The 27,320-nt window shown below is 41.2% G+C and overlaps 1 protein-coding gene across 2 annotated transcripts in view; it reads left to right on the plus strand.

The window, feature by feature from the left end:
- Positions 1-27,320, plus strand: part of PGGT1B (protein geranylgeranyltransferase type I subunit beta) — a 72,496-nt gene that overhangs the window by 23,935 nt on the left and 21,241 nt on the right. For both annotated transcript variants that reach the window (XM_030565738.1, XM_030565739.1), the window contains 4 exons: positions 5,009-5,076; positions 13,878-14,029; positions 19,374-19,506; positions 25,900-25,945. In XM_030565738.1, the coding sequence (XP_030421598.1) occupies positions 5,009-5,076; positions 13,878-14,029; positions 19,374-19,506; positions 25,900-25,945 (399 nt within the window). The remainder of the gene's footprint in view (positions 1-5,008; positions 5,077-13,877; positions 14,030-19,373; positions 19,507-25,899; positions 25,946-27,320) is intronic.

A 27,320-nucleotide genomic window follows, 5' to 3' on the forward strand; every position in this document is an offset into this window, starting at 1 on the left:
ACTGCCACTTGGAGTATGAGCTATGCAACTCTTGGAAGCATCCACATATTGGCATGAAATACAAATAGCCCTTTTACTTAGGATGACAAGATGTCTCCTTTTGGAGTTCCTTAGTCACTAGAGTGCTGTGCCCCCTTCCCATGGAGTGAGGGCATTGCCTCTAAGCTGCTAGCCAGGAAATACCAAAACTCTTGACTAGTATATTGGTCTAGTTGACCAGAAGACTCACTAAAATAAATATCCAAAAATAAGTTAGTCTAGTAGCAACTGTGAGGTGTGGGGTTTTTTGTCATTTTTTAATTTAAAATTAGCTACTGGGTTCAGGATTCTGTTTCTGACATCAAACACCAAAATAGCGCAGGAAAGGAATCCATGAACTGCATTCTCTGACAGGTAAAAGTACTGAAAGGAAGTTAAAAATTGGAATCTCTAAAAATGAATTTTTTTAAAACCACATCATCTTTGTTGTAGTTGTCGCAGTTCCCTCGCTAAGTGCATCACTGGCCCCTCCAGGGCTCTTTAAGTGCAGCTCCATTCAGGTCTCTGACATCCAGCTGTCTCAGGCTGGAATCTCTCCATCTTCCCACTCTTAGACTGGGACCAAGGCTGTGAGTTAATCATAGAAGTGTAGGATTGGGAGGGACCTTGAGAGGTCATCTAGTAATGTTCATTACTTGCCCCTCTGGAAGCAAAGATCAGTAGTATCCAGTGACCAGATAGCCTTCTTAAAGCCAAGTATTTATTTAGAATCTCAAAGGGAAATGGTCTTTAAAACGATAAACAGATTGTAGGTATGTCTAGCTAGCTTCTTCAAGGCTTATCCCCTGGAATTTTGGGAAGGGTTCAACTGCTGCTGACATTCACACAGGACCTTTCTCTCTTCCATCTTGATTGTTTTGTTCCTGGAAAAAACAGTTCACAATGCATCCCCTTCTCTCCAAAAAGTCCTTTTAACTCTTTAGTGTCTCTTGGATCTCTAGGCTCCCAACTTTGGCAAAACAGCTGTGTAACTTTGGTCTGGGGGTAGGCCATTGCCCTGTAATTGCTCCTCCAAGTGTGCATTTGGAGGGAGCTGTTGCATTGCATTCCTGTTAGTTTTTGCAACAGTTACCTATTAAGTTAAATCCGCATATTCTTTTGGGAAAGTCTAATAATGCAATACACAGTAACGTCACCTCGCTGACCAGGCCACATACAATATTTATAAAATTACATGTTAGTATTTTTAGATGATTGCATTGTCACTCCATGTTTGCCATGGTACTGCATACAGAAGAAAAGGTAGATGCTGGGGTTGGATCATCTCCTTTAACTATTGGAACTTGTATTCAGTTTAACTGCAAAACAGCCCTAGTCACAGCACATTCATAGATGCAACAAGCAACATTACTATATTTCTTTCTAACTATAAAGGAAGAAAAGTGCCCCATAATCATAAACCTAAGACTGTTCAATGAGCAAGATTTTGAAATATATTTGTAACTTAAGTCTAAACGTTTGTTACTGTTTTAGTTTAAGTATTTTTTTCCTTAAAAATTGGCCAACCAGTGATTCTGATTGTGTCAGTCAGACAGCTGATCCTATTTAATTTTAGAAAAAATGACATGGAACCCTCAGAGTACCAAGTTATGCTGTAGCCAATTTCTGTACATAAACTTACTCAATTTCTTTACATAAAATTACTCTACGTAAATTTCATAAACTTTGAGAAGGTTTTTGATAGCATTCACAGAAGCAACCTATGGCTCATTCTAATGGGCATATGGAATCCCTCTCCCTATAATCAAGGAGCTTTTATTTCAACTTTACATGCAGTGTTGATCACAGTGAGCTCAGTTTTAAAGTCAAAACAGAAATACATCAGTGGTGTCATGTCTGCAATCCTCTTCAACACTGCTATCAACTGAGTAATGCAGCATGCAACAGAAGACATGCCAAGAAGCCAGAGCCATTCTTAGGCATACCCAGCATACGGGGTTGCATAGGACACCTGAAAATTTGGGGCACCCCTGGACATTAGTGTCCACCGTCCTGCCTCTTTCTATCTCTGTTCTGACCCTTCCTCCAGGCTTCCAGAGCTAGCTGCTGAAGTCTGATGACCATTACTCTGGAGGAGCTCTAGTATAAAATCCTTTGTTCTGCCTAAAATCTTTGGAAACATGTTTTTTAAAGTTGGTGAAATTTCATAATATCTATTATCAGAGGGGTAGCCGTGTTAGTCTGGATCTGTAAAAGCAGCAAAGAATCCTGTGGCACCTTATAGACTAACAGACGTTTTGGAGCATGAGCTTTCGTGGGTGAAACTTCAGCATGTATCAGAAAAACTGACTTTTTATTTCCAAGTTGAGTTCTTTTAGTTAGGTACCTTCTGCAAGTCCATTCTTCACCTTCTGGCATGCAGTGGAAAACATGCTTCATTTTCTTTAGAAAGAAATTGCAGAAGAGTGGGGGTTTCTTTTTTTGTTTGTTTGTTTTTTTTCAAATGTCATTTGCTTCGTTTTGGGTTCAGGGATTTTGCTGGAAGGGGGCGATCAGGGAGAGAAGGGAGACAGTGGGGAGAGAGCAAGACCTGGGCGGAACAGGGGTGGAGTATGGGCAGGGCCACTGGCAGGCTGGGGAGCTTCCCCAAGTGACAGCTTCACCCCACTGCCCATGACAGCAGGTAAGAGCAGGTCGGCTCCCGCACCCCCAGTGCACACTGTAGTCTCCTTATTCAGGGGCGTATTCACAGAGCTGAATGCATTAGTGCCGCGCATTCTGCATGAGGGAGAGAGTACGGGGCTCTCTGCTGGGATCTGTGACTCTCTGCCACCATGAGGCAGGCAGGGTGGTTCACTATCCTTTGCTGCCTCGTCCCTCCCTCCCCACTCCACCCCTGGGCTGCCATCAGGCATGGGAGCACCAGTTTAATAATGCTGCGTAGGGCCCCATAAATCCTAAAAACGACCCTGCAAGAGGCATTAAATAGACACACTTCTCGCCCCTTGAAGACCTGGACTTCGCAGATGATCTCGCTCTCCTATCACATATCCAACACCATATACAAGAAAAAACAACTCGACTCAACGTATTCAACCAGCAAATTGGACTGAAAATCAACCACAGTAAGACAGATATCATGACCTTTAATATTGCCTCACCATCACCAGTACAGATAGAGGATTGTTCTTACCAGTGTAGAAACATTCACATACTTGGGCAGCACCATTAGCCAGCACAGTGGAACAAGCCAGGACATCTGGAACAAAATCAGTAAAGCCAGGAACACCTTACGGAGCTTAAATACAGTCTGGAAATCATCCGCATACAAAACCAAACTCAATATTTATCAGAGCTGCCTACTTTCAACATTACTTTATAGTGCAGAATGCTGGGGAATGAGAGCGTATGACATGTCCAAACTGACTTCATTCCATACAACTTGCCTCAGAAAAATCCTCTCTTTTGGCCCAGAACAATCTCAAACCAAGATCTATTGACACAGTGCAGCTAAAAGGATCTGAGCACCATCGTTACCAGGAGGTGTTGGAGATGGATTGGTCATGTGCTTTGTATGGAAACTGATTCCGTCACCTGAGTAGCAATAAGATGGACACCTGAAGACAAACAAAAATGAGGCTGCCTGCAAACAACATGGCGAAGAGCTGTGGAAGCCAAGCTGAAAAACCTCTGGCACAGCTGGGGAACCATTGTCAGAAACAGTCAGGAGTGGAGGAGTTTTTTGTCACTGCCTTAAATGCCAGAGGCATAATGGGAACAATGATCTTATGTCATTAACCATGTCCTCATTCTCTTCCCTCATTGTTTCATACTTGTTGCCTGGTCTAAAATTGAATTGTGGAACTCTTTTTTTGGGCTGGGGAGACTCTTGCTACTTGCTTGTGCTAGGCCCCTGCATAATGTGGCCTTCACTGCAGTGCTGAGAAACCTGATCCTTGGGACCTTTGTTAGAGAAACTTGCATCAGTGTAGTTACTGGTAAGTTTTCTACTGTAGAAAGGACACACAGATATAAAGTGGGGCCTTAAGTGGTAAATCACACCAGTGTAACATGCCTCTGTATCTGTACACAGTTCATCTGTATTCGATTCTTATGGCTTGCTGTGTGACTACATTGTCTAGTTAGTTTCTCTAATCCAGACAGGAGCTAGGACTTTTAGATCAGAGCTAAGGGTGTAAAAGCAAAATTAAGGGGGCTTACGAGCACCTAGTTGAATGGAATTGGAACACTAACTAGCCTTTCATCTCTGGAAGCCCTTGAGTCAAGCCAGCTATGTTACTACAGCTCAGAGAGGCATATTTGAGCTGTGTAGAGGACCTGTGCTGTGCTTGACGTTTTTGATGGTGTGTGTGGTATGCATTTGTATGTCCTAATTGCTCAGATATCCTGAAGATCAACACAATATAAAACCTGTGAATAAGAGTTTCAGATTTGAATGATTGCTAAGTGAGCAATTTTCTCTTTTAAAAGCTTCTCATGTTTTATAGATTTTGGAGGGGAGAGATAAGCAATGCTGTTATATCTTGTGACCTTTCAGGCTATTTTAATTTTTAGATCATATTCTGTGTGGTTTAACGTAATGAGCCTATCTATCATCATTATTAAATGGCTAAAAAATCAGTGCTCACTTAAAACCATAGTAGTTGACTATGCTTTGGAGCTGATCTTAAACAGTCTTGGTGGATGGAAATCTAGAGGAAAACAACCTGTCTATACTATGTTTTTCCAACTAGGCATTTCCTCTTTCAAACAGTGGAGGAAATTTCAGCTAGCACAAAATATTTCAGTCAGGTGAAGCATCTTTGGTCCTTGGCACTAAGATCATTCTGAAAGAACTTTCTGTTCCCTGAAAAAATATGCTGAGAGTGCCAATGTACTGAAAAGATAAAAGCAAGCTACGATAGTTTTTTTGAATTATGTTGAATTAACGTGTCTGGATCCTATCCAAAGAGTAGTAATTTTAAATGGCTGTTTCAACAGAGTAAATGAGGTTTTTTTCCCCTCCTAGGATCAAATTTAAATCGCTGTGGCTTCCGAGGATCTTCATATTTGGGGGTTCCATTCAATCCATCCAAGGTTAGTTGGCTCTGTGAGTGAGTGTGAGTATCCCTGTAATAACTAGTAAATGATCTTGTGGCTTCTTCAGAGCATAACTGCATAACCATGAAGTGAATCTGAAGTGAATATAGAACCAAGAACTTTTTTAAAGAAATGAATATTTAATTTACATTTGCATAGTTTAAAAAAAAAAAATCCCCACTACACCCCCACACAGTACTGTTTCTCTGTTTACAAGTGGGCATGGCGAAATGGGTATATAGGTTGTAGATTGCCCAAACTACACAACAAATTGTCAGTGCTTGGTTTAGAAAATGGGAGTTCCTGATTGCAATCCACTGGACCTTACTGGGTAAAAATCTTCTCTGGTCCAAGAACTGCATGTGGCCCATGTCCAGAAAAAGCAGAATTCCGCATGGCAGAGGAGATACTCAGCGTTTTCAACATTTATCTTTCTGTGTTCAACCTGAGGACACCTGAATCTTTCTCAAATATGGGTGAGAACCTACTCACATCTGTTATTGGGGGAGGGGGGCATGAATGGGATGGAGGATCAAGGAGATGGGAAATGTGAGGTATAGCATTTAATGATGGGGAAACTGGAAGTGAACAGAGGCTGCTGAAGACGATGGAGGTTTTGTTAGGCTTCGAAGATACGAATAGAGTGGTAAGCTGAACAGGGAGAGGCAGCAGAAGGCATGGGATCTGTGCAGCATCTGGGAGGATGGTGAAAACAGGTCAGTTGCTGCTAATATGTGGGAAATGGAATGTAGTTTCAGGCAGGAGGCAGATTCTAGCCAAGTGTCTGGATAGGGAGAGAAGAGTGGAAATAGGATCAGAGGATTTTATGGAGGTTTGAAACTGGGAGGAGAGAGTGGGCGTCTATGCATAGGAGTTGATTGACACTGGAGCAACAATTTACCTGCTCCTTTTGCATAGCAAATCAGCCAAGGCAGCAGAGCAGTTTCCTGCGTGGGCGCACAGACTGGCACCCCCTTTTTTGTAATTTACATCCCCAGCTTCCCTTCTACATTCAGCAAGGCTAAAGAATTGTGAAGGGGAGTTAATGCATCTCTGTATTATACCAATGATATTAAACCAATAAAAACCAGCAGGCTCTTATTAAAGGAGACAAGACATTTGTCACATTTATTGTAATACATAATGAAACAAAAGATAACAGTAAACAACGTTGTTTGGCTACTTATTCCTATTACTACTTATTTTTATACACTTATATATAATCATTCGCACAATCATTCATACAAGTTCTGTATAGATGTATAGTTACCAGCCTAAACATTGCTTGTGACAGAATACTGGCCAGGTATCCTGTACACAAGAGTGGAGCCGAGTCCGGGTCAGGTGGCGCACCCTGATGCTCTGGAGGGTGGTAGCAGAACCAGAGACTCAAAGACTTATTCTTCAGAGTCCAGTTTTATATGAATTTATCCCTATGTTAGTCCATGAGAGTTGCTTCATTCTGCTGTTGTTAAATCAATCAGCAGGTGGCTGGCTCCAGTTGTCAGATGTTTGTTTTTTTCTTCCTTTGAGGTGGTGGGGTGGATTCGTTTGCCCTCGGGGGTCATCTGGTTGATCCCACTTGACACCTTCCTCAGCCGACACTGAATTCTTCAGGCTGGTAACTCCCTAACCATTCATTAATTATTTAAACTAGGCACTCATTCACATACATTCTCTATTTTAACCCCATCTATTTCACTGTCTCTTTACCTTTCGGGGCGTTACCACTTTATGTGAGACTCCCTGTCTTTTATCATTCAAAAATAAAGTGAGATGAAAACTTACAGAGGGTGGGAGTCTCTATGTACTATAACAGCTACTGTTTTGGCTTACTGCGGTGATTACAAAGCAGTAATTACAGTTTTGCCTGAGGCACAGAGTCAATTGACAACTCAGTGGGCTGAGTCATCAACCAATAAACAGCTTACAGCAACCGTTACCAAAGTAAGTATCGACTAGGAAGTATCACTTAAAGAACAGGCACTTTAGGCCATGGCTACACTTACAGTTCTGCAGCGCTGGTAGTTAGAGCTGTGTTCGTACAGCTGTGTAGGGCCAGCGGTGCAGTGTGGCCACACTTGACAGCTACCAGCGCTGGCAGTGTGGCCACATTTGCAGCGCTGTTGGGAGTGGTGCATTGTGGGGAGCTATCCCAGCATTCAAGTGGCTGCAACGTGCTTTTCAAAAGAGGGGGGTGGGGTGAATGTGACAGGGAGAGTGGGGGAGACAGAGAGAGTGGATTTTTGGAGCTGACACTGTTCTTAGCTCCCAACCTTGCAAGTTCTAAGGACTGGAAGATACACAGGTGCCTACCTTCAATCATTTTAAAAGTTTTGAACTTTCCCCCCACCTGTCTCTTATTCACTAAATGCTAATTATGTACTCCTAAATAGCCGTCAGACCACATAAATAGTTGTTCAACATTACCCTCCCCCGCTCTCTCCTCAAGCAAACAGCTTTGAACGTTCCAAGCAATTCTCCTGCCTTCGCTGGCTTCTCGCTGGAGCACAGAGCAGCTGTGTTTGTTTTTTAGCAAGTAGCTATGGGGAGATCGGAGTTCAGCCATTCTTCTGGTTTGTTGTGGACAGGAATTCTGGGATACCTCCTTATACCCCGGAAGCCAATAAAAGTGCTGGTGGTGTCCACACTTGCTGACCAGCGCTGCATCACCAGTGCTGGAATTGCTACAACCCGAGGCAGACCAGGTGTACAGCCAGCGCTGCAACCAGGGAGTTGCAGCGCTGGCTGTGCTTTGCAAGTGTGGCCACATCCTGAGTTCCAGCGCTGTAACTCTCCAGTGTAGCCAAGCCCTGTGGCCATGTCTACACTTACAGTTTTGCAGCGCTGGTAGTTACAGCTGTGTTCGTACAGCTGTGTAGGGCCAGCGCTGCAGTGTGGCCACACTGACAGCTGACAGCGCTGCAATGTGGCTACATTTGCAGCACTTGCAGCGCTGCTGGGAGTGGTGCATTGTGGGCAGCTATCCCAGCATTCAAGTGGCTGCAACGTGCTTTTCAAAAGAGGGGAGGTGGGGTGGAATGTGACAGGGAGCGTGGAGGAGACAGACAGACAATGGTTTTTGGAGTTGACACTGTTCTCACTCCCTGCCTTGCAAGTTCTAAGGACTGGATGATACACAGTGCCTACCTTCAATCATTTTAAAAGTTCTAACTCCCTTCCCCCACTCCTCTCTCAGTTCACTAAATGCAAATTATGTACTGCTAAATACCTGTCAGACCAGATAAGCAACTGATCAACACGGACTTCCCCCTCCCCCTCTGCATGTGAGCGTGCTGTTTCTCTCTTCAAGCAACAGCTGTGAACATTCCAAAGTAAGTTCCCCTGCCTGCCCTCCGCTCGCTCAGCAACAGGAGCTGTTTGTTTTTAATAAGCAGTTTGGCTGAACTCTGAGCTCTCCCTTTCTTCCGGTTTGTTGTGGACAGGAATTCTGGGATACCTCCTTATACCCCGGAGGTCAATAAAAGCGCTGGTGGGCGTCCACACTTGCTGACCAGCGCTGGATCACCAGCGCTGGAATCCCTACACCCGAGGCTCGACCGGGTGTACAGCCAGCGCTGCAACCAGGGAGTTGCACCGCTGGCCATGCTTTGCAAGTGTGGCCACATCCTAAGTTGCAGCGCTGTAACCCCCTCACCAGCGCTGCAACTCTCTAGTGTAGCCATGGCCTTAGAGTCAATTAACGTTTAACAAGTTTTATACAAAGTATTTCTTTGAGCAGGCTTCACACAAACACAGCTGATGGCTTGTAGGTTAGAGGTTAAATCTTGGGAATTACATTTATTTCTAATATAAACATTTAGTTATAAAGTATCAATTAACAATAAATCATTTCTAACAATAAATCATTTTTCATATAAACCATGTCTAATATAAACCTTTAATATCCCTACATCTGCACTAGGCACTGCATTCGCAGCGTAATCTTCGTTCTTGGTTTGCTGTGGATCTTGCCCCCTTTTTATACCATAGCTCGTCTGCATCATTTTACTCTAACATTGCAATAATCAGATGAATTTGTCACCTGTTATGATTGGCATTAGCCTCAGTCATATTCCACTACATACTGAAGTGTTTCACGGCCTCATGGGGAAAAAATTAGTCTCTGTAATGGTCTTACAGAAATAAATGTAGTCGAGGGTCTGTAATTTAAGAGTTCTTGTTAAAATCTTATTAACCTTTAAATATGTAAATAACAATCCAAAACCTGAATAAGGTTGTAAACACATCTTTGGTCTGATACTGTAAGCCAGTCCTCTTCTTCAAATCACCATATAATCAGAACTTGATGGCTATCCCACAGCACTTGTGCAACATTGAGTGAGTGGACTCATCCACCATACGGGTGGCTACTAAATGACTGTATCATTCATAATATTGAATAAAACTTTAAATCAGGGCCGTGAATCATTGGGCGACTCTCATTTATGCCCAAATCCTCCTCCTGCACAAAGCTTGAGGAACTGGGCTTAGCAAAAAGGTGTTGGCTGAGGTCTTCGTAGAGCACCTTGAAGATGAAGAGTGTGATAAAGTGCTAAATATTGCTACAGGGTGTCAGCATTTCACTGGTGCTTTTTTCATTTTGATGTCTGTTCAAACAGCACACCAATTTAAGACATGAATTTTCTCTTGTCAGGAAATTTGTTGGCTGCCAAAAACACTGTCCTAGGCTCCGTAATTTAGCTTGTAGAAAGAGGCCAGGGGCTAATCTGTGAAAGTCAGTTAATGTACATTCTTGTATTTAAAAACTATTCCTATATCCAGCACATTTTTACATCCATGCAGCAGGGCAATCTCTACTGCCTTTGGTGAAAAAGGATTGGATCTGCCTTTGTTATAATTGATATAAAAAGCCTTAAAATAGTGCCAATGCGACCTTCTTTTTCCTTTTCAGATAAATTAAAGTGATTTATGAAAAACTCTGGAACCCTTGCCTTAATAAATCTGGCTTTAAATGATATAGAATCATAGAAATATAGGGTTGGAAGGGGCCCTCAAGAGGTTTTCTAGTCCCGTTCTGCTATGCTGAGGCAGGACTGGGCACACAAAGTGGCAGCTTCAGGGTCTGGCGGGGCTCCTTCCTCACCTCTGGCACAGAGGCAATGGTAGCTCCCGTGTCCCAATCGAACTAGACTGAGGCTTCTATTCTGGATGTTGTGACCTCGCATGTTATGGAGGTTGCGGTGTGGCTCAGGTTTGGCCCTCCACCCTGTGGTGATAGCTGAGAGGCAGCTGGGTCAAACCTGAATGGTGCTGTGATCTCATGGGCCTGGCTGCAATGCCCAGAGAGGGGATCTGGGACAGGAGCTGCTGCTGCAGGTCATTTGTGGACACAAAAAGTCACCAAACAAATGGGAGAATTACCACTGACTTTTTCAGTGTTGTATATAATTAGTGCTGGCATCTTCCTCTTCTTCCTGGCTTGCAAAGTAAAAGAATTTTAAGCATTTTGTCTATTCCTGTTTATATATCCCATTGCATTAAAAGGCTTGGAAATTCAATTTACCTTTCAGTTTAGATGATTGACCTACTTGCATGTTATATAAGCAATTGTTGTGAAGTATCATGGAACTTTTCCAAACTGTTTTCACCTGTTAATGGCTTACTTTAATCTATTTCTACAAGTTAGATTGTAAAACACTTGGAAAGAAATCTGGTTACCCTCCTAGTTACAAGGGACGCTATCAGGGCAATGTTTGCGCCAAATATAGGTTTTGTGGGGAAAAAAAAGACTTATCTTTTAAGTCGTTTATAAACTGAATATTTATTTTGATTGAGCTTGATTCTGTGGTCCTAGAGATCAGGAATTCATGATAACTCTCCTGGGTGCATATATTTGGGGTCAGAATTCTACATTTTTTTTTTTTTTTTTTTTTTAATTTTAGAAGAGCATCATGGGCAGTGGGCACTGAGAATAAAAGTAATCGAGGGAAAGGTCTATTCGATGTAAGGACTTAGTGTTGCAACCTTCAGAGTTGAAGTGACTAGAATCCTTGAAACCATGTTCTAATCCCAGCAGGGAGAACTCCCTCTCCAAGTTAAAGTACTATGCAGTTCGCTGATTGGTGGGTGTGTCAGAGGAGATGGCAAAAACAACATCCTGCCTTCTCTGCCTGGGCTTTGGACCCCTCTTCCTTTACCAGTCGTCTGAGCCGTGGTAGGAAGAGCAACATGGTCCTAGGTGTGGAGTTAATGTCAGGACTGGAGACTCTCTTCCCCTCCGCAGACACTCTCTGGGAGTAGCTGCGGCAGAAGGACAGTGAGTGAGGTCCGCTACGACTTCCCATTCTGCACCTCTGTTCTGCCTCAGTGGAGGGATAACCTGGAAGTTGTCAGTATGACTGAAAGTAGGTTTGCTGGGCTGCAGCCAGTGAAGGAAGCCCTGGGATGTACTTGCTCTTGCGGCAGCCCCCCAAACTTGCCTATGGGGCTGCTATCAGGGAAGGAAGTGCTGGAATTTGTTGAGCCCGGATCCTGCATGCCAGGTCAGGAAGCAACCCAGAGAGCACAAAGAGAGACATTGTGCAGCTCCATGGGTCCCCAGAGCCTCCACTCCATGTGGAAAGCCCCAGCATCTGGGCTGCAGCCCTGCTGCTGCCTCCTCTCAGAGCCCACAGCACTGGGATTCCAGTAGGGGAGGGGTCGGCGGTGTCTCCCAGTGGGCAAGGAGGCAGGTGCTATAGCCTGTTACCTCCTATATGGACTGTGGGTCCTTGATCACAAGCAGGTTTGCTGCAGTCAGGGAAGGAAGGAAGGAAGCACTGGGACAATGCCAAGTCTGTGCCCCCAACACCAGGGTAGGACAGAGCACAGGGAGAGCTACTGTGCATCCCCAGTGCTTCTTTCCTTGATTGCAGCCCCGCAATCCTGCTTACAGCCAGGGCCTTTCTTCCCTCTCCCCTCCCCTGCCCTCCCCCCAGCCGTCCCCCAGAGTTGTTAAATGGCATGCCTCTTGGCAGAGTTCAAAGCCCTTTAACATTAAAGTCAATGGGGTGGCATCGATTCACAGTAAAATGTTGGTATAAAGCAAAAGTTGTTGATAGTAGGATTACTATTAAGCAGCATCCACTGTAGCTTATCAACTGCTTGGGGGATCCATCTAAATGAAATGTATCATAATAATAATAAAATACCTAGCTCCTACATAGTGCTTTGTCAGTAGATCTCACAACACTTTAGTTATAAAGTTAGACCATTATCTCCATTTTACAGACAGAGGAACAGTTCATGAACTTACCTAATTCTGTTTTGAACCCAGTTAAACTTTAGGCCTTCACATCATCCCCTGGCAATGAGTTCCACAGGTTGACTATGCATTATGTGAAGTACATATTTACATTTTGTTTTAAACCTGCTGCCTAATCGGGTGACCCTTATTTCTTTTAAGTGAAAGGATAAATAACACTTCAATGTTCACTTTTCCCATATCACTCAATTTTATAGCCCTGTACCATACCCAACCCCACCCACCCACCTAGACATGGCTTTTCTAAGATAAACAGTTTGTCTTTTTAATCTCTTCTTGTATGGAAACTGTTCCATATCCCTAATTATTTTTGTTGCCTTCTTTGTACTTTTTCCAATCCTAATACCTTTTTTCAGATGGGGTGACCAGACCCACATGCTGTATTCAGGGCATGGGCATACCATGGATTAATGTAGTGGCATTTTGATGTTTTCTGTCTTATCTATCAGTTTCCTAGCAGTTACTAACATGGTTAGCTTTTTTGACTGACACTGTGTATTGAGTGGATGTTTTCAGAGAACTATCTACAGTGACTCCAAGATCTCTTTCTTGAGTGGTAACAGCTAATTTAGTCACCATCATTTTGTGTGTATAGTTGAGATTATTTTCCAATTTGTTTTACTTCGCATTTACAAATTGAATTTCATCTGCCATTTGGTTACCCAATTTAGTGAAATCCCTTTGTAACTCTTCAGTCAGCTTTGGACTTAACGATCTTGAGTAATTTTTTGTATTATGTGCAAACTTTGCTACCTCACCCACTTTTCCAGGTCATTTATGAATATATTGAATGGTATAGATCCTTGGGGCACACCACTAATTACCTCTCTCTTGTGAAAACTGACCATTTCTTTCTACCCTTTTGTTTCCTGTCTTTTAACCAGTTACTGATCCATGAGAGGACCTTCCCTCTTATCCCATGACTGCTGAGTTTGCTTAAATGCCTTAGGTGAGGGACCTTGTCAAAGGCTTTCTGAAAGTCCAATTCACTACACTGACTGCATCCCTTTTACCCACATGTTTGTTCATCCCCTCAAAAAATTCTAATAGACTGGTGAGGAATGCTATAAAAGCCATGCTGACTATTTCTCCAACATACCGCATTTGTCTGTCTGATGATTTCTGTAGTTTTCAGCCAGTTGCCTGGTACCAGTTGGGTGTACCAGTCTGTAATTTCCAGGATTGTCTCTAGAGCCTTTTTTAAACATGGGTGTTATATTAGCAATACTCCATCTGATACTGTGGCTGATTTAAGCAATAAGTTCCATATCACAGTTGGTAGTTCTGCAATTTCATATTTACGTTTCTTTTAAGTATTTGTAAGCTTCTTGCTCCTCCGCAAAGGTGTTAGATGGAGCTATGCAATTATAGTTGCATTCAGGCATGTCTAGTCATATAAATTCCAGTTCTGCAAAATGAATGACAAAATTAACATTACCTTTTAAAATGTTGTCAGCACTTTGAATACTTAATTGTAATTAAAGAGCTTATGAAATCAAAATAAGTTAAAGTTATTTTCTTTTAATTTTAGGGTCCTGGTATATCTCATCCCTATGACAGTGGTCACATAGCAATGACATACACTGGACTATCATGCTTGGTTATTCTTGGAGATGACTTGAGTCGAGTAAATAAAGATGCCTGCTTGGCAGGACTGAGAGCTCTGCAACTGGAAGATGGAAGGTACAGGACATTGTTTATTACAGGAGACATTGGAAATTTTTGAGGAAAACCTAACCATGGAACAGAATATACACTTCACCCCCATAAAATATCTGTTATGTCTTCTCCACCTTCCAGAAGTTTGTTTGCTGTGGTTGATGTGAAAACTTTAGAATATAAGCAAGTTACCATGTACTCTATTGGGTTCTTGGTGCGTTCCAGGACTGGATGATTTCTTGGCCCAGTGCACATTCACTGTTGGAAAGTTACTGGCTGACCTGGTTACATGATGGTAGTGCTCTGTTGTGCCTTTCAGGAGAGGATACTAAAGATCCCTACCATATATGGATTCTTTTTTTGCAGTCAGTAAAGATTGAACTGCATTGCATAAACTAGCATTATTGTGTTCCTCAGATCCAGGAATAGATACTGAGTTATCCTGCTTGTAGTCAGGGAGAGGCAATTGATCAGCCTGCTCCCCCCTAAAAAAAAACCAACTCCATACTCATCTCCTCCAAGCAGTACACTAACTTCTTCAGTCTGCCTCCAACACAGTGAGCAAATGGCATGTGGAGCATGGGTATTTCTCTGTGGTGTTGGAAGCACAAGGTCTTGCTAGAAGAAAGATTGCAGAAGTGCAATATGTGCAGTACTATGCTACAGCAAAGTTTGACTTTCTGCACAGTCTCTTCAGAATATCTTAGTCTCTAGAGGTGGAATGTGTCTTCAGTGGTAACTAACTCTGAAGTCAAAGGTCAAAAGGTTTAAATGTCATTAGGAAATATGCTTATCTGGCTGCTAATGCAATTATTCAGAGCTCTATCCATGCCAGGACCTTTGATCCAGTTTGCAGCATCTACTGCTGGCTCTGTGCCCTGGTATCTTGTCCTGTTTAGAAGGATGCAGATGTCATTGGGACCAAAATCTTTGTGCATGTCCATTTGAAAAACTCCCACAAGTAGTTTTTATTTTAAAACATGAGAGTTATACTGCAGTAGAATATATGTCTGCGTAACCCAAAGTTGCAGCTTAGTACATAATTGTGCGTAAACAGCTAGTTTGTCCAGTCTGGATGAGGAACATCAACATGAATATAGCAGAGTAAATCAGACTTTCATTTTTAATGAAATCACAAACTTCCTTACCTAATAGCTTCCCCTCAAAATGACTCTAGTTATAAATCATAATGTTTTAGCTTAGTTACTACATTAAGTGTGTACATAATATATTAAGGGTATGTATGCATTTAAAAAAAAACTTTCAATTTTTTTTAGCAATATTTGTTTCAGTACTAAAAATAGTGTTTTAACATCACCCAACCAGTGACATGGTTGTCTCAAAGACTGATCTGCAAACAGTGCTAACCTGTTCAGTTAGTGTTGTGATTTTTTTTTAACAGAAATAGTTAACCAGCACAGCCCTAATACTTCTCCTTCCTGTACAGGAATCGCTACATTGATAAAACACCTCTGTAGCAATATAACTTCATCTAAGATAAGGGGATTGTAGCACTTTAAATTACACTAATGTGATTAAAGCTGTGCAACTTTTTGTATAAATAAACCCTTAGCGGCTGCTGCTGTTTCAGTGATATTTTATAGCTGAGAACATGTTACATCTAATGCATTGTAGGACTGAAAATATTGGCTTTCCTCTTAAAAAGCACTGCCTGTCTGTGTAAAACTTGTTTTAAAGTAAGCACTACACTTAAACTGTTCATTTTATTTTTGAGTTAAGAATAGTTCAAGTTAAGAAGACTGTTTGTTTGTTTTTATGTTCTATGTTTTGCGATTTCCAGTTGGTCTTTAGTGGGAATGTAGATTCCTTATGGTAGCTTTTTGACTGATTTTAAAGACCGTGAAAAGCATAATTAACATGTTTTGTTGATTCCTTGTAATTAGAAGAGAGATGCAAGAGACCCAGTGTACAAACTCAAGTTTTTCTAATAAGTCTTCAACAGACTGAGATTTTTGAACAGTATGTGGGGCTCTCAGACTCTTAAATAATTTTTTAGGTTGTCCGGAGAACTAACCTTTAGGCACTGTTAAGTCAACCAATCACTAGCTTTTTCTGCTTGCAGAAAAGGTGGAGCAGAAAAAATTAATCCTATTACAGAAAGCATAAATGTTAGATGATGTCAGCATAACCTTCAGTTGCTGTCTGGCACCCCCAAGCTGCTAAATTCTAAAAACGAATGCCAGGCTTTAACTGAATTCCCTCTCTGTGGATCCAGCCAAAAAGACACTGACTCCCAGAAATACTATCTGTATGATTGACCGAAGCCAACAATTTGTTTATGAAAATGGAACAGTCTCTTCTGAGCCTTTTTTTCATGACAGGTATATGGGAGTCCTAGACCCAACTTTTAAAGATATAGCAAAAATCCAAGCATGTGTACTACATTAGAACATGAAACTTAAGCTGTGCTCTTCCAGAAACCAGAGGTATGCTTTAGAAATACTCAAGACTTTTTTCTGAAGACCATCATAATGTTGGTAGGTCTTCATAAGCCTAAATTTTATTCCAGATTCAGTCAGGATAGCTTACTGAAAGCAAGAGTTATTTCAGTAAGAGCTATGTATACACTTTAAAATGTATTTGAAATTCAATACAGTTTTAGTTAAGTATGATGCTAATTGAAGAAATGTAAGAGATGATAGGGCTTGCTCTGTCTGTAAAGTAGCCCACATTCTGCTATAAGACTGACTTAATAATCTGAACTTAATATGTTAAACTAAATATATATCCAAAGAGGTTTTTTTTAATTAAGCCAGAATAGAGAGGCTTGGAGGGATGTGCAGGAAATGTTGGGTAGAAGACTATAGAAAAAACACCAGAGCTGGTTACATGTAAAGCTCTGATCTGTGATTTTATTACATTCTGTCTGTGAATCCATTGTTAGACTTGTAGAAATGTGTATAGCACTTCCCTAGAGGTCCTGCTGTCAATCTTTGAAGAGAGTATGTTCCTTCATGAACGAACTGCCCTGGAATCTTGACTGTAAAGACATCTCTTCCATTTCTGAATCCTCTGTTTGTCCATGGTTTTTTGCACTAGTACCCCAGCAAACCTGACCGTAAGTGGAATTTGTTTTGACTGCAGTGCAAGGGAAGTTAGCAATTGACCTCTAAATCACTTAGGAAATATTTTCCTTAGTTACCATCTCACGTTCAGTTTTGGAGGAGAGAATTTCCCCAAGTTGACTGTTGAATACTAGCCAAGGGAGTCCATCCATACTATAAAATATAGTAAGAGGCAAATAACATATTGCCTAACTGACACTCCCCATTCTTTGGAGTTGGAATATAGCAGGTTCTTAAGGAAGCAGAGCTGGTCTAAAACAGAAGGATTAAAACTTAAATAACTTTCAGCTCAACTCCCAAATTTCTCTGAAAAAATCAGGATTAGAAATGAAAACTTAATGTGAATGGTCTTTATAAAGTGTGCAGTAGCAAGAGAAGCGCATGTAGTTTGTTAGAAACTGGTAGGTTCTAACTGGTTGTGCTGTTATGATTCTCATTCATAACGTTAAAGTCCAGATTCTGCGTGTTTAGGTCTATTTGTAAAGCTATTTGAATAAAATTGTTGCTTAGCAGTGAATATTATACATGTACCCTCTCAAATTAACTGTTTATACAATTCAACTTTTGTGTGTGCATAACCTGGATAGATCAGGATTATGTAAATGCTTTATTGTCCATTTTAATCATCTAAGAATAAAATTCTAGTTCTTATCCCTCTCTGATTAAGGAAATTGGATTGACAGAATAATGGGCTGTTAGTATAAAGAGATTAATTAGCCTACATTTTACTTATTAAAATAAATTGCACTGCTATTATAAATGTCTCCGATCCACATATCTGATAGACATTTGTAAAACGTGGATCCCTTGACTTAGAAAAAACTAAGTTTAAAAAATGTCTAGCAATTTTGGTTGGGTTTATAGCTAATGAAAAGTCCTTGTTTAGGTCACACATTCTATGTGGGTAGCTAAAAATTTAACTGATAGTAGCTTTGAAAGAGCATATAATGAAGAGTAGGGTGTAATGATGTTATTTCTGAAGGGACTATGATCCATTTCATTATTAAACTGAGACTGTAGTGTTAATTAAAATGGAAGTGTTAGCTTAATTTCTTTTTAACTTAAGAGTCAGGTGAGACTTGCATGGATAGCACATGATAGGTTTCTATAAAGTTAAACCATTTTCAAGAACTCAATTATTAAAATATAGTGCTAAGTTGCTTTCGTAAACTGAAAATTCCAAATTCAAGGGGGTGTATACAACAGTATGTGATATTTCCAGAATTGAGCCTACTGTCTTGAGCAACTGACTAACATTTAATAGACTAAATTCTCAGACGTTTCTGTCAAGAAATTGCAAGTGTGCATTTGTTTGTCCAACTTAGGCACGTGAATAGCCCTGTGCGCATGCAGACATTGATTTGCACCTCACTGGACACAGTCCTCTTGTAGTATGGCCCAGTGCTAAGGTTTATGTAGAGCTTTTAAAGACAAAAGGATGACTTTAGTACTCCAGACTAGTGCTCATAAGAAGCCATTTAAAAATACTTCTGCACACTTAACCTGCTTCAAGTGTTTTTAAAGCTGCTACGTATTCTAAGTAAACTGCTTATATTTGAGCTAAAATGAATGCTTTACAGCTTCCTGACAAGACAGGTGTTGCAGTCTTGTTTCTGAGGTTTTGAAAGCACAAAATCCAAGGCCGGTGCCTGATCAGGGCAAGCAAACTAATAGTTTTGAAATATTCCTCCGATTGTAAAAAGATTAAAGAAAACTTAAACACTACAACATGAATGACAACACCACCACCGCAATATTTACAATCCTAATGCCAATTAAATAGGTTCATTCTTGTAATCTGTTCCACGATGTAATTAAAAATGGGTTAAATAACCAAGGCCACATCTTACCGAAATGAGCACCAAGATTGCTAGGGAGGACTTAAGAGGCAAAGAAAAATGTGGTGGTGTAATGATGGTAACTCATCTGTAACAGTGGAATATAACAGATTGAAGAATGCAGATACTAAAATATTAATACATATACCCTGACATTGCCTAGATAAAATTCCCTGAGCCACTAAATGTAAATGGTTCATATCACTTGATAGCATATCCTCAAAATAGAAAATTCAGTAAACTTAAATATGTGGTTGGATTAGTTGCCCTTCCAAATAGAGACATAGTATTGTCCTTCTGAACAGTACCGTTTGAAATATTTAAGGAATTTCCTCTTGAGGTGAGAAGTATATGATAAACAAGCCTGGGGGGTGCTTTTTTGTGTGTGTTCATAATGTGATAGCCTTTGCGATGCATAATGAGAAAAATCTGTATTTCTTTTAGTTTCTGTGCTGTGCTTGAAGGTAGCGAGAATGACATGAGATTTGTATACTGTGCTTCCTGTATTTGCTACATGCTGAACAACTGGTCAGGCATGGATATGAAGAAAGCGATAGAATATATTAGAAGAAGTATGGTGAGTTGTGGTTGTTTTTTTTTTTTTTTTTTTTAGTGATATTCTTCAAATCTTAAGACCATAGGTTTTCTGCATGCTGCAGCATGTGGCTAAAACAATCACCAGCACTACTGAATACAAGCCATAACCTTTCATATAGTCCTTTTGTGTTTCCTGGTATACTGAGTTGAAAGAGGAGTAGTGGTATAGTAGTATTATAACTATTAAAAAAACCACAAACCTTGGAGGATCCAGTGTAATCTCCCTGATGCAGCTAACATGTGGTTTGATCTTCCTGAACAAACTGGACAGAACAACATGTAACCAAGTTTCTAGACTGCAACAGCCTTGGACTAAAGAAGCAGGGCTGTTCCAAAGTCTAAGATCATAGTTAAAACATCATTCCATCTCTCCTATACTGCAAGACAGACTTCAATTGTTCACTGACATTGGATACTCTCTGTTGCCATGTTGCAGTCAGTAGGTCCCTCAGCATGGTAGGACTTATAACGTAGACACTGAAGATGGACATTCCCAGTTTGTAACTTTCACCCAGATGAAAAATAGGCAGTCCTCCATTTCCTATTTTCTTTTTTATAAATAGTATAAAACTAGTAGCTGAAATCGTATGCTGTCACATAGGTGTGGCAGTTGTGCCAGGTAAACCACCATCTGTGCATTCTGCTGCATTCCACCAGGGACACTGTTGCATGCAAATTAGCTGTAGCGTAATGGTGATTGATTGAGTTGCTTCTATCAGAATGTTTTAGGACTTTTAATGTGGCATAGATATAAGCCTTACCGTAGCTGTACATTGCTCGGTGTAATTTGTAAATGACTGAGAACTTAGAACTGATACTCCAGCCTCGTCCTCCTGGACTTGTCAGTTGCCTTTGTCACAGTTGACCATACTCCTCTTGTCTTCCGTGGGCTTCTCTGACTCTTCTCTTCTTTTCTTCTTCTGCTGTCATTGCTTCTTCAGCATGACCTTTGGAGGATTCTCTTCATCCATCTACCTCCTCCCCCTGCTTTCTGAAGAGTTTCCATAGTGCTCTGTCCTTGGTCCAATTCCCTCTCTGCACCTTACCTCTGGATAATTTCATCTGCAAACACCATTTCAGCTATTGTCTGTTTTTTCTCTCCCTACAGACCTATCTTCTTCCATCCAAACTGCCATCTTGGTCGATCTGATATCTCCTTGTGGATGTCTGTCAGTTCAAACTCAACATGATTAAAACAGAGCTCTTAATCTCCTCACCACCACTACTTCCCTTCTTCCTCCCCAGCCCCTCCCCCCCTTCTTTGTTAATAACTGGACAACAGCACTAGCCTGCTTGTCACTTAGGCCCATAATCTGGGTGTCATCTTCAACTTGGACCTCTTTCTAGGTCCTCCCATCTGGGCTATGTCAGAAGCATGCAGAGTCTTTCTGAACAACATCTCTAAGATATAGCTTTTCCTGTCCATCCTCACAGCCACCGCTGTCATCCAGGTTCCCATCATCTCGATTACTGCAATATCCTTCTCACTCATCTTAGCTCTGCAATCTTACTTCACTTATCCAATCAGAATGGAGCTGCAAATATGATTTTCCTAGGCTGTTGCTTTAACCATGTCACTCCTCTTTACATCCCTCCACTGCTGTCACCACCTCTGTCACCTCAAACATAAGCTATTTGTCTTCATTTGAAGGTCCTTCATATTCTATCCACACGTCTTGTCGTTCTCTGTGAAGATATTGACTCCTGCCTCTGATCAGCCTGTGATACAAGCCTCCATTGCCCACTTGTTAAATTTTCAGACACACAACTTTGTGCTTTCTCCCAGGGTGCCCCACACACTTGGGAAGAGCTCCCAGTAAACATCTGCAAAATTAACGCATTCTCTTCCTTAAAACTCTCCTTTTCCCTCTATAAAAAGCTTGGCCATAGTTAGGCCACTGGCGTGCTGAGAGCACTGCCTGTCAAACTGATCAGTATTGTTTCCGTGTACTTCCCCAATCTGTCTGCATACACATCTGTTGTCATTTGTCTTATTCTTAGATTGTGAGCTCTTTTGGGGCAAGGACCATCTTTTTGTTCTGTTTGTACAGCACTTTGCACAATGGGATCCTGCTTGATAACTAAGGCTCTTTTGGCTTTATAGTAATACAAATAATAAGGGATCTATAGGAACAGACTCTGCTAGCTCTATACTTACTGGGGAATCTTTTCTGCCGGGGAAATCCCTGGCAGTGTCTTCTCCCTGGCCATCTATATTTAATTCTGGGCCAGTGTCAGAAAATCGCTGCTACATGGTGTGACCCCCCAGTGCAGGCCTGGTTATAGGTGAGCTTAAGTGTTGCTATCGGGGCTAGGTACATTTACTTACACAATTAGGAACCTAGGCTTTTTTAGTACACTTTTCTAACCCCAACAGTTTGCAAAATATTGAACCTGAAGAGCACGTCTTCCTGATTACACTTTTGCTTCCCCCACACTTGAATTATGATATCGTTTTAGCAGCCAATATTTCAAGAACCAGTAGAGCTAGAAACCAATGCTTTATATCAACAGAAATTAAAATAAAATTAACCACTGCTATTATACTAAGACTGCTGTGTGTGGTATTGTGTAGGCTGCCAGGATGATTGATTTTTCCCACCATATAAACAAGTCTTGCTGGATGTTTAATAAACAAATATAAGAGCCACAGTTAAATCAGCCTATAATGGATCCGTTGCATGAAGTGTAGAATCCCTGAAAGAAAATCTGTAATGTTGCCATTAAATTCTGAGTACTGCAAATAACCTAAAATAAAAAATTTATATTCAGATGTAGCCAGGAAATTTATTTTTGAAGTTAGTTTTATTTCAATGTAAGACTTGCCTATCTAATACAAGCTAAATATATCCTTGCTTTGGTTTTTTTCTTGCCAATGCTTAGCTCTATTATTTTTCTACAATAGTATCTTGTTTTGATAGTCCACAAATTACAAAGTAAAATAGATGGCATCATTAGTGAACTGCTGTCATACAAAGATGTGCTTTTGTTTCATCATATCTTATGTCACCATTTGCAAGTACATGAGGTCTCTTTATATATCTGAGTGCAAGTCATAGTTTTTGAACTTATTTTTTTAGTAATGCAAATTGTGACATGCAACTGAGGTACAAATAACTCGTTTAAGTAGCAGTGAGATTGATTAGCTGTAATAGATATTTGTAGCTGAACTCCTACATTCAAATTCTAAAATTTCCTATTGTGTCAGAATTGACACACAAACTTTAAATCCAAAAATTGCTACTGCAACTTGAATTGTAGAATTAAGCACATCAGGAAAGGGAAAAGTTTTAAGACAGAACATACTTTTCAGACTAGAACTACACTTTAATGCTGTAACTGTCTAAACATTGCATCTTTATAGATAATAGCTCTCTGTGTATTCGCGTTGTACCTAATGCCTTTACTGACTGCAATAAGTGGGTTCTTTTTATTCCTGTTCGGAACCTGTTTCTGCAGTGATTTTTCAGCTTTCCCTCATCAGTAGAACTATCAAGTTCGGACTGCAGAATTTTATTGTTCATGTGTCTTAAAGTCCATTTGACTTTCGTATTCAGGGTGTGAGTTTGTGATACTGAGGGGGAAAAAAAGATTAGTGAACTGAACAGGGGTGATTTGAAATCATTGATGCAATAAATATAAATGCCGTTTTTCATTACCCTTTAGAGTAGAGGGACAAATTAACTACTTTGATTATGATCATATCTCTACAGATTGACTGTGGTGCAAATGGCCAGGGGTTGGAGTTAAGATTGTGTTTAATTGATTTACACATTTCCTAATTTGGATAGGATTTAATTTATTAACTTTCATACAGTAGCAAAGAAGAATTCTTTCATTGTCCTTTTTAAAATAAAAATTAGAAAATTAGAGACAAAAATATCCCCACTAATTTAACAGGATCAGATCCTCAAAAACAACTAGTGCCTGTGTCTGTTAAAATTTCAGGCTAATTGTACAGCTGAACTAGTGCACTATTTAGGTTGCACACTTAACTTTTCCCCAGAGCTAATTACTTTGCAGTACATAAAGCCACCACCCACCTCCTTTTTACCATTATTCTGTTTTATAGAGGTAACTAGCTTCGCCAGCCTAGCTCTTCTTAACTCCAGTGCTAATCATTTTGCCAGTGCTCAGCAGTTAATGGGCATTTAAAGTTGGTAGCACGTGGGGACTCCAATGCTCAAATGCACAACTACGGCTTACGGGAACTTTGTGCTGCATATGCTCAGTCTTCAAATGTTCATAGTGGTTGCTTAGAATCAACTTTTCCAAAGTTAGCCAAGCCATGCTCCTGTTTAAAGTTTATTTACCTTCAGGCAGTGACAGTTGTGTGATCTTGAAGTGCTGGGCACCTGCTGTTTTGCTGGAAGTAGGAACGTGGAAATCAGACCAGTGGTCTGTCTTGTCAATATCCCATCTCTGATGGCGGCCCCTATTAGCTGCTTCAGAGGAAGATAAATACACCCCTGGTCAACAGTTAAGGAATAACCTGTCTATAGTCAACAGTTATGGAATAACCTAGCCATAGTAGGGTAGTTTGCTTCCTAATTCTGCTAGTGATTTAATTATTCTCTAAAGTATGAGGATCTATATGGAGCCTTTATTTTTGTGTGTGCATGACCCGCGCGCCAAACGTGGATAGTCAGTATAAATATTGAATCCTTTTTGCAATCCTACTTTAAGCACTTGGTGTCTAACGACAGTTCCACAGGTGGTTTATTGCATTTCTATGAAATTTTTCATATTACTTCTGTATATTATTTATTGTTTTGTTTATACATCAGTCATGTTTCCTCTAAACAGTCCCAGACTCTGCATTTCATTACATGTGGTTGGTTTGTCAGGGTACTACTTTGCCGCAGATCAATCCCTGCTTCTTCCCCAAGTCCCTCTTGCAATTCAAGTCTCTCATGCCCTACCCATATGTTACTCCCCCCCCCTCCCCAGGTCATCTCTGTTCCACGCAGAATGAAGGTGGAGACATCTGGACTGTGGCTTGATGGGTGTGAGGGAGTTGAGGATAAGAAGAAGAGATGAGTGGGAGTGTAGGCAGGGTGTTAAATGTCTCATGGTATGTCTACACTGCAGTTAAAAACCTGTTGCTGGCCTATGTCAGCTGACTCAGGCTGGCGTTAAGCGGCTGTTTTACTGAGGTGTCAATGTGCAGATTCAGGCTCGAGCTGGGCTCTGGGACACTAAGCGGGGGGGAAGAGTCCCACAGCTCGGGCTTGAGCCTGAGCCCAAATGTCTAACCACAGTTAAACAGCCTCTAATCCTGAGCTCTGTGAGCCCAAGTCAGCCGGCATGAGACAGTTGCGGACGTTTAATTGCAGTGTAGACGTATCCTTAGTTGATTGTTACCTAGGTCTCTGGTACTGGGTTACACTCTAGCAACCTTAACTTAGTTAACTAAATGATTTGGGGAGTGGGGGATTATACTGAGTCTAACTGCAACTAAAATAAAACAAATTTGAGTTTAAAATCCCACAAACGAAAGCGCATTGCGGTACTATACTATTGCTTCAGTATTGTGGCACAATGGGCAAGTAACACCACTGCACAGACATCCATTGATACAGGATCATGTGAATTGGAATTCCTAGGACAATGAGTGAGCTCGGGATGCAACATCAGCCCTTTACTCTTTGCTTTAAAATGTTTACATCAGAATGACTAAACTATTTTTAAAGGTGATATTTTATAGAATAACTTCAGTTCGTCCAGCAGAATGCGGATGCTTTCCTTTTCCTTAAGTGTAGATTGTTGTTGCAGTTTATCACGAGGCCTTTGTCTTCTCTGTGCAGAATGTATTTGTAATTTAAGCACTGTGCTGTTTTACATGAAACTAGTGGCCTAACTGTTGCATTCTTGTACTGTAAATGACTCTTGATTTGGGAACAGACTAGACAAATAGGATAGTCTCTTGTCTTGTCTAGAGTTTTGCAGATGCTTTGGCTCCTTAAGGGGGACAGAGCTCCTGCATAATGTATGTTAAAACATCCACAGAATTGGCTTTTCCTTGCCACTTAACTTGGCACTGTAATGCTGTGTAATGCTAGAACCTTAACTTTAGCATTTTAGCAGTAATAGTTTGAAAACAAGAAACAATGTTTTTTTTTAAAAATTTAGAAAATACCTATTTAAAAACTCATGTGTTCAAACTGTTGCTGCTTTGCTGACAGGTCAGTGTGATAACTTTTGATCCACAATGTATGCCTTTTTGAAAAGCTGTTGGCCAGTTAAAACTAATGAAATAGATGTTGTAGTTGGTGTGGTTTGTGATGCAGATCTTGCTAATAAAGTGAGAAGTTTACATATCAAAATACATGTATGAACAATCTATTTCTGAAACAGCTTTTTTCTTTTTCAGTCTTATGATAATGGGCTGGCACAGGGAGCTGGACTTGAATCTCATGGTAAGCACCTTTAAAGTGTTTCTCAGTTCTTAAAAACAGCAGCAATTAAATGAAGCTTCTTTAAACAATGCTGGGATCCAGCATGCATGCCTTTCCTCCCTTGTTGGTGTTTTGGGTTTTCAGGAAAGTGGGGTGAAGAAGAACAAATGAAAAGGTTCTCCCAGAGCGTGTGGGCTTCTTCCCTTGCCATGAATGTCTCCATCTCAAGACTAGACCAAATAGGATCCTAAGAATTTTCTTACCTCAACAACACTCTGATCTCCTCCCTCTCTGATCTCTGTTCTCATTTTTCACTGGGTCAATTGTTGCAGCACTTCTTCCTGATGATACAGCCCAGTTCTGCCAGCTGTGGATGTAGCCTATAATCATTTCCTGTGTTGAACCACAGAGGGTATGGCTACACTTACAGTTTTGCAGCACTGGTAGTTACAGCTGTGTTCGTACAGCTGTGTAGGGCCAGCGCTGCATTGTGGCCACATTTACAGCACTTGCAGCGCTGTTGGGAGTGGTGCATTGTGGGCAGCTATCCCACAGAGCACCTCGTCCCATTTTGGCACTGTGGCTTGTGGGAAGGGGAAGGAAGTGTGGGGGTCTTTCCGCTTCCTGTTCCAACGCCCCGTGGTGCTTTGCTACACATTCCAAGCAGTTTGGCGGCATTGTTATTCTGCAGCGCTATTTCTGCGATTTTTGTTATAAATGGAGCCTGAGCTGCTGAGGACCTTGCTGATGAATGTTGCCAGCACATCACGCATGGCAGTGGAGCTATTCCTTCAGCTGCAAAGTGACAGTGAGGAGTCAGACGATGATATTGAAATGCTTGCCGCTGAAGACACTCAATTGCTTGTGGCAGTAACAGACGTGCTCAGCACCGTGGAACGGCGCCTTTGGGCTCGGGAAACCAGCACTCAGTGGTGGGATCACATTGTCCTGCAATCCTGGGATGACTAGCAGTGGCTGCAGAACTTTCGGATGAGAAAAGCCACTTTCACGTCACTGTGTGCTGAGCTCGCCCCTACCCTGCGGCGCAGGGACACGAGATTGAGAGCTGCCCTGCCAGTGGAGAAGTAGGTGGCTATTGCAATCTGGAAGCTGGCAACTCCAGACAGCTTCCGATCGGTGGCGAACCAGTTTGGAGTGGGAAAGTCCACCGTTGGAATGGTGCTGATGCAAGTTTGCACAGCCATTAATCGCACCCTGCTAAGAAGAACTGTGACTCTTGGGAACGTGCAGGACATTGTGGATGGCTTTGCAGAAATGGGCTTCCCTAACTGTGGAGGGGCAATAGATGGGATGCATATTCCTATTCTGTCACCACCGCACCTGGTATCAGAGTAAGTTAATCGCAAGGGGTATTTCTCCGTGGTTCTGCAAGCGC

The sequence above is a fragment of the Gopherus evgoodei genome, chromosome 6 (assembly GCF_007399415.2).
Source record: "Gopherus evgoodei ecotype Sinaloan lineage chromosome 6, rGopEvg1_v1.p, whole genome shotgun sequence".
In the NCBI taxonomy this organism is placed as follows: Eukaryota; Metazoa; Chordata; order Testudines; family Testudinidae; genus Gopherus; species Gopherus evgoodei.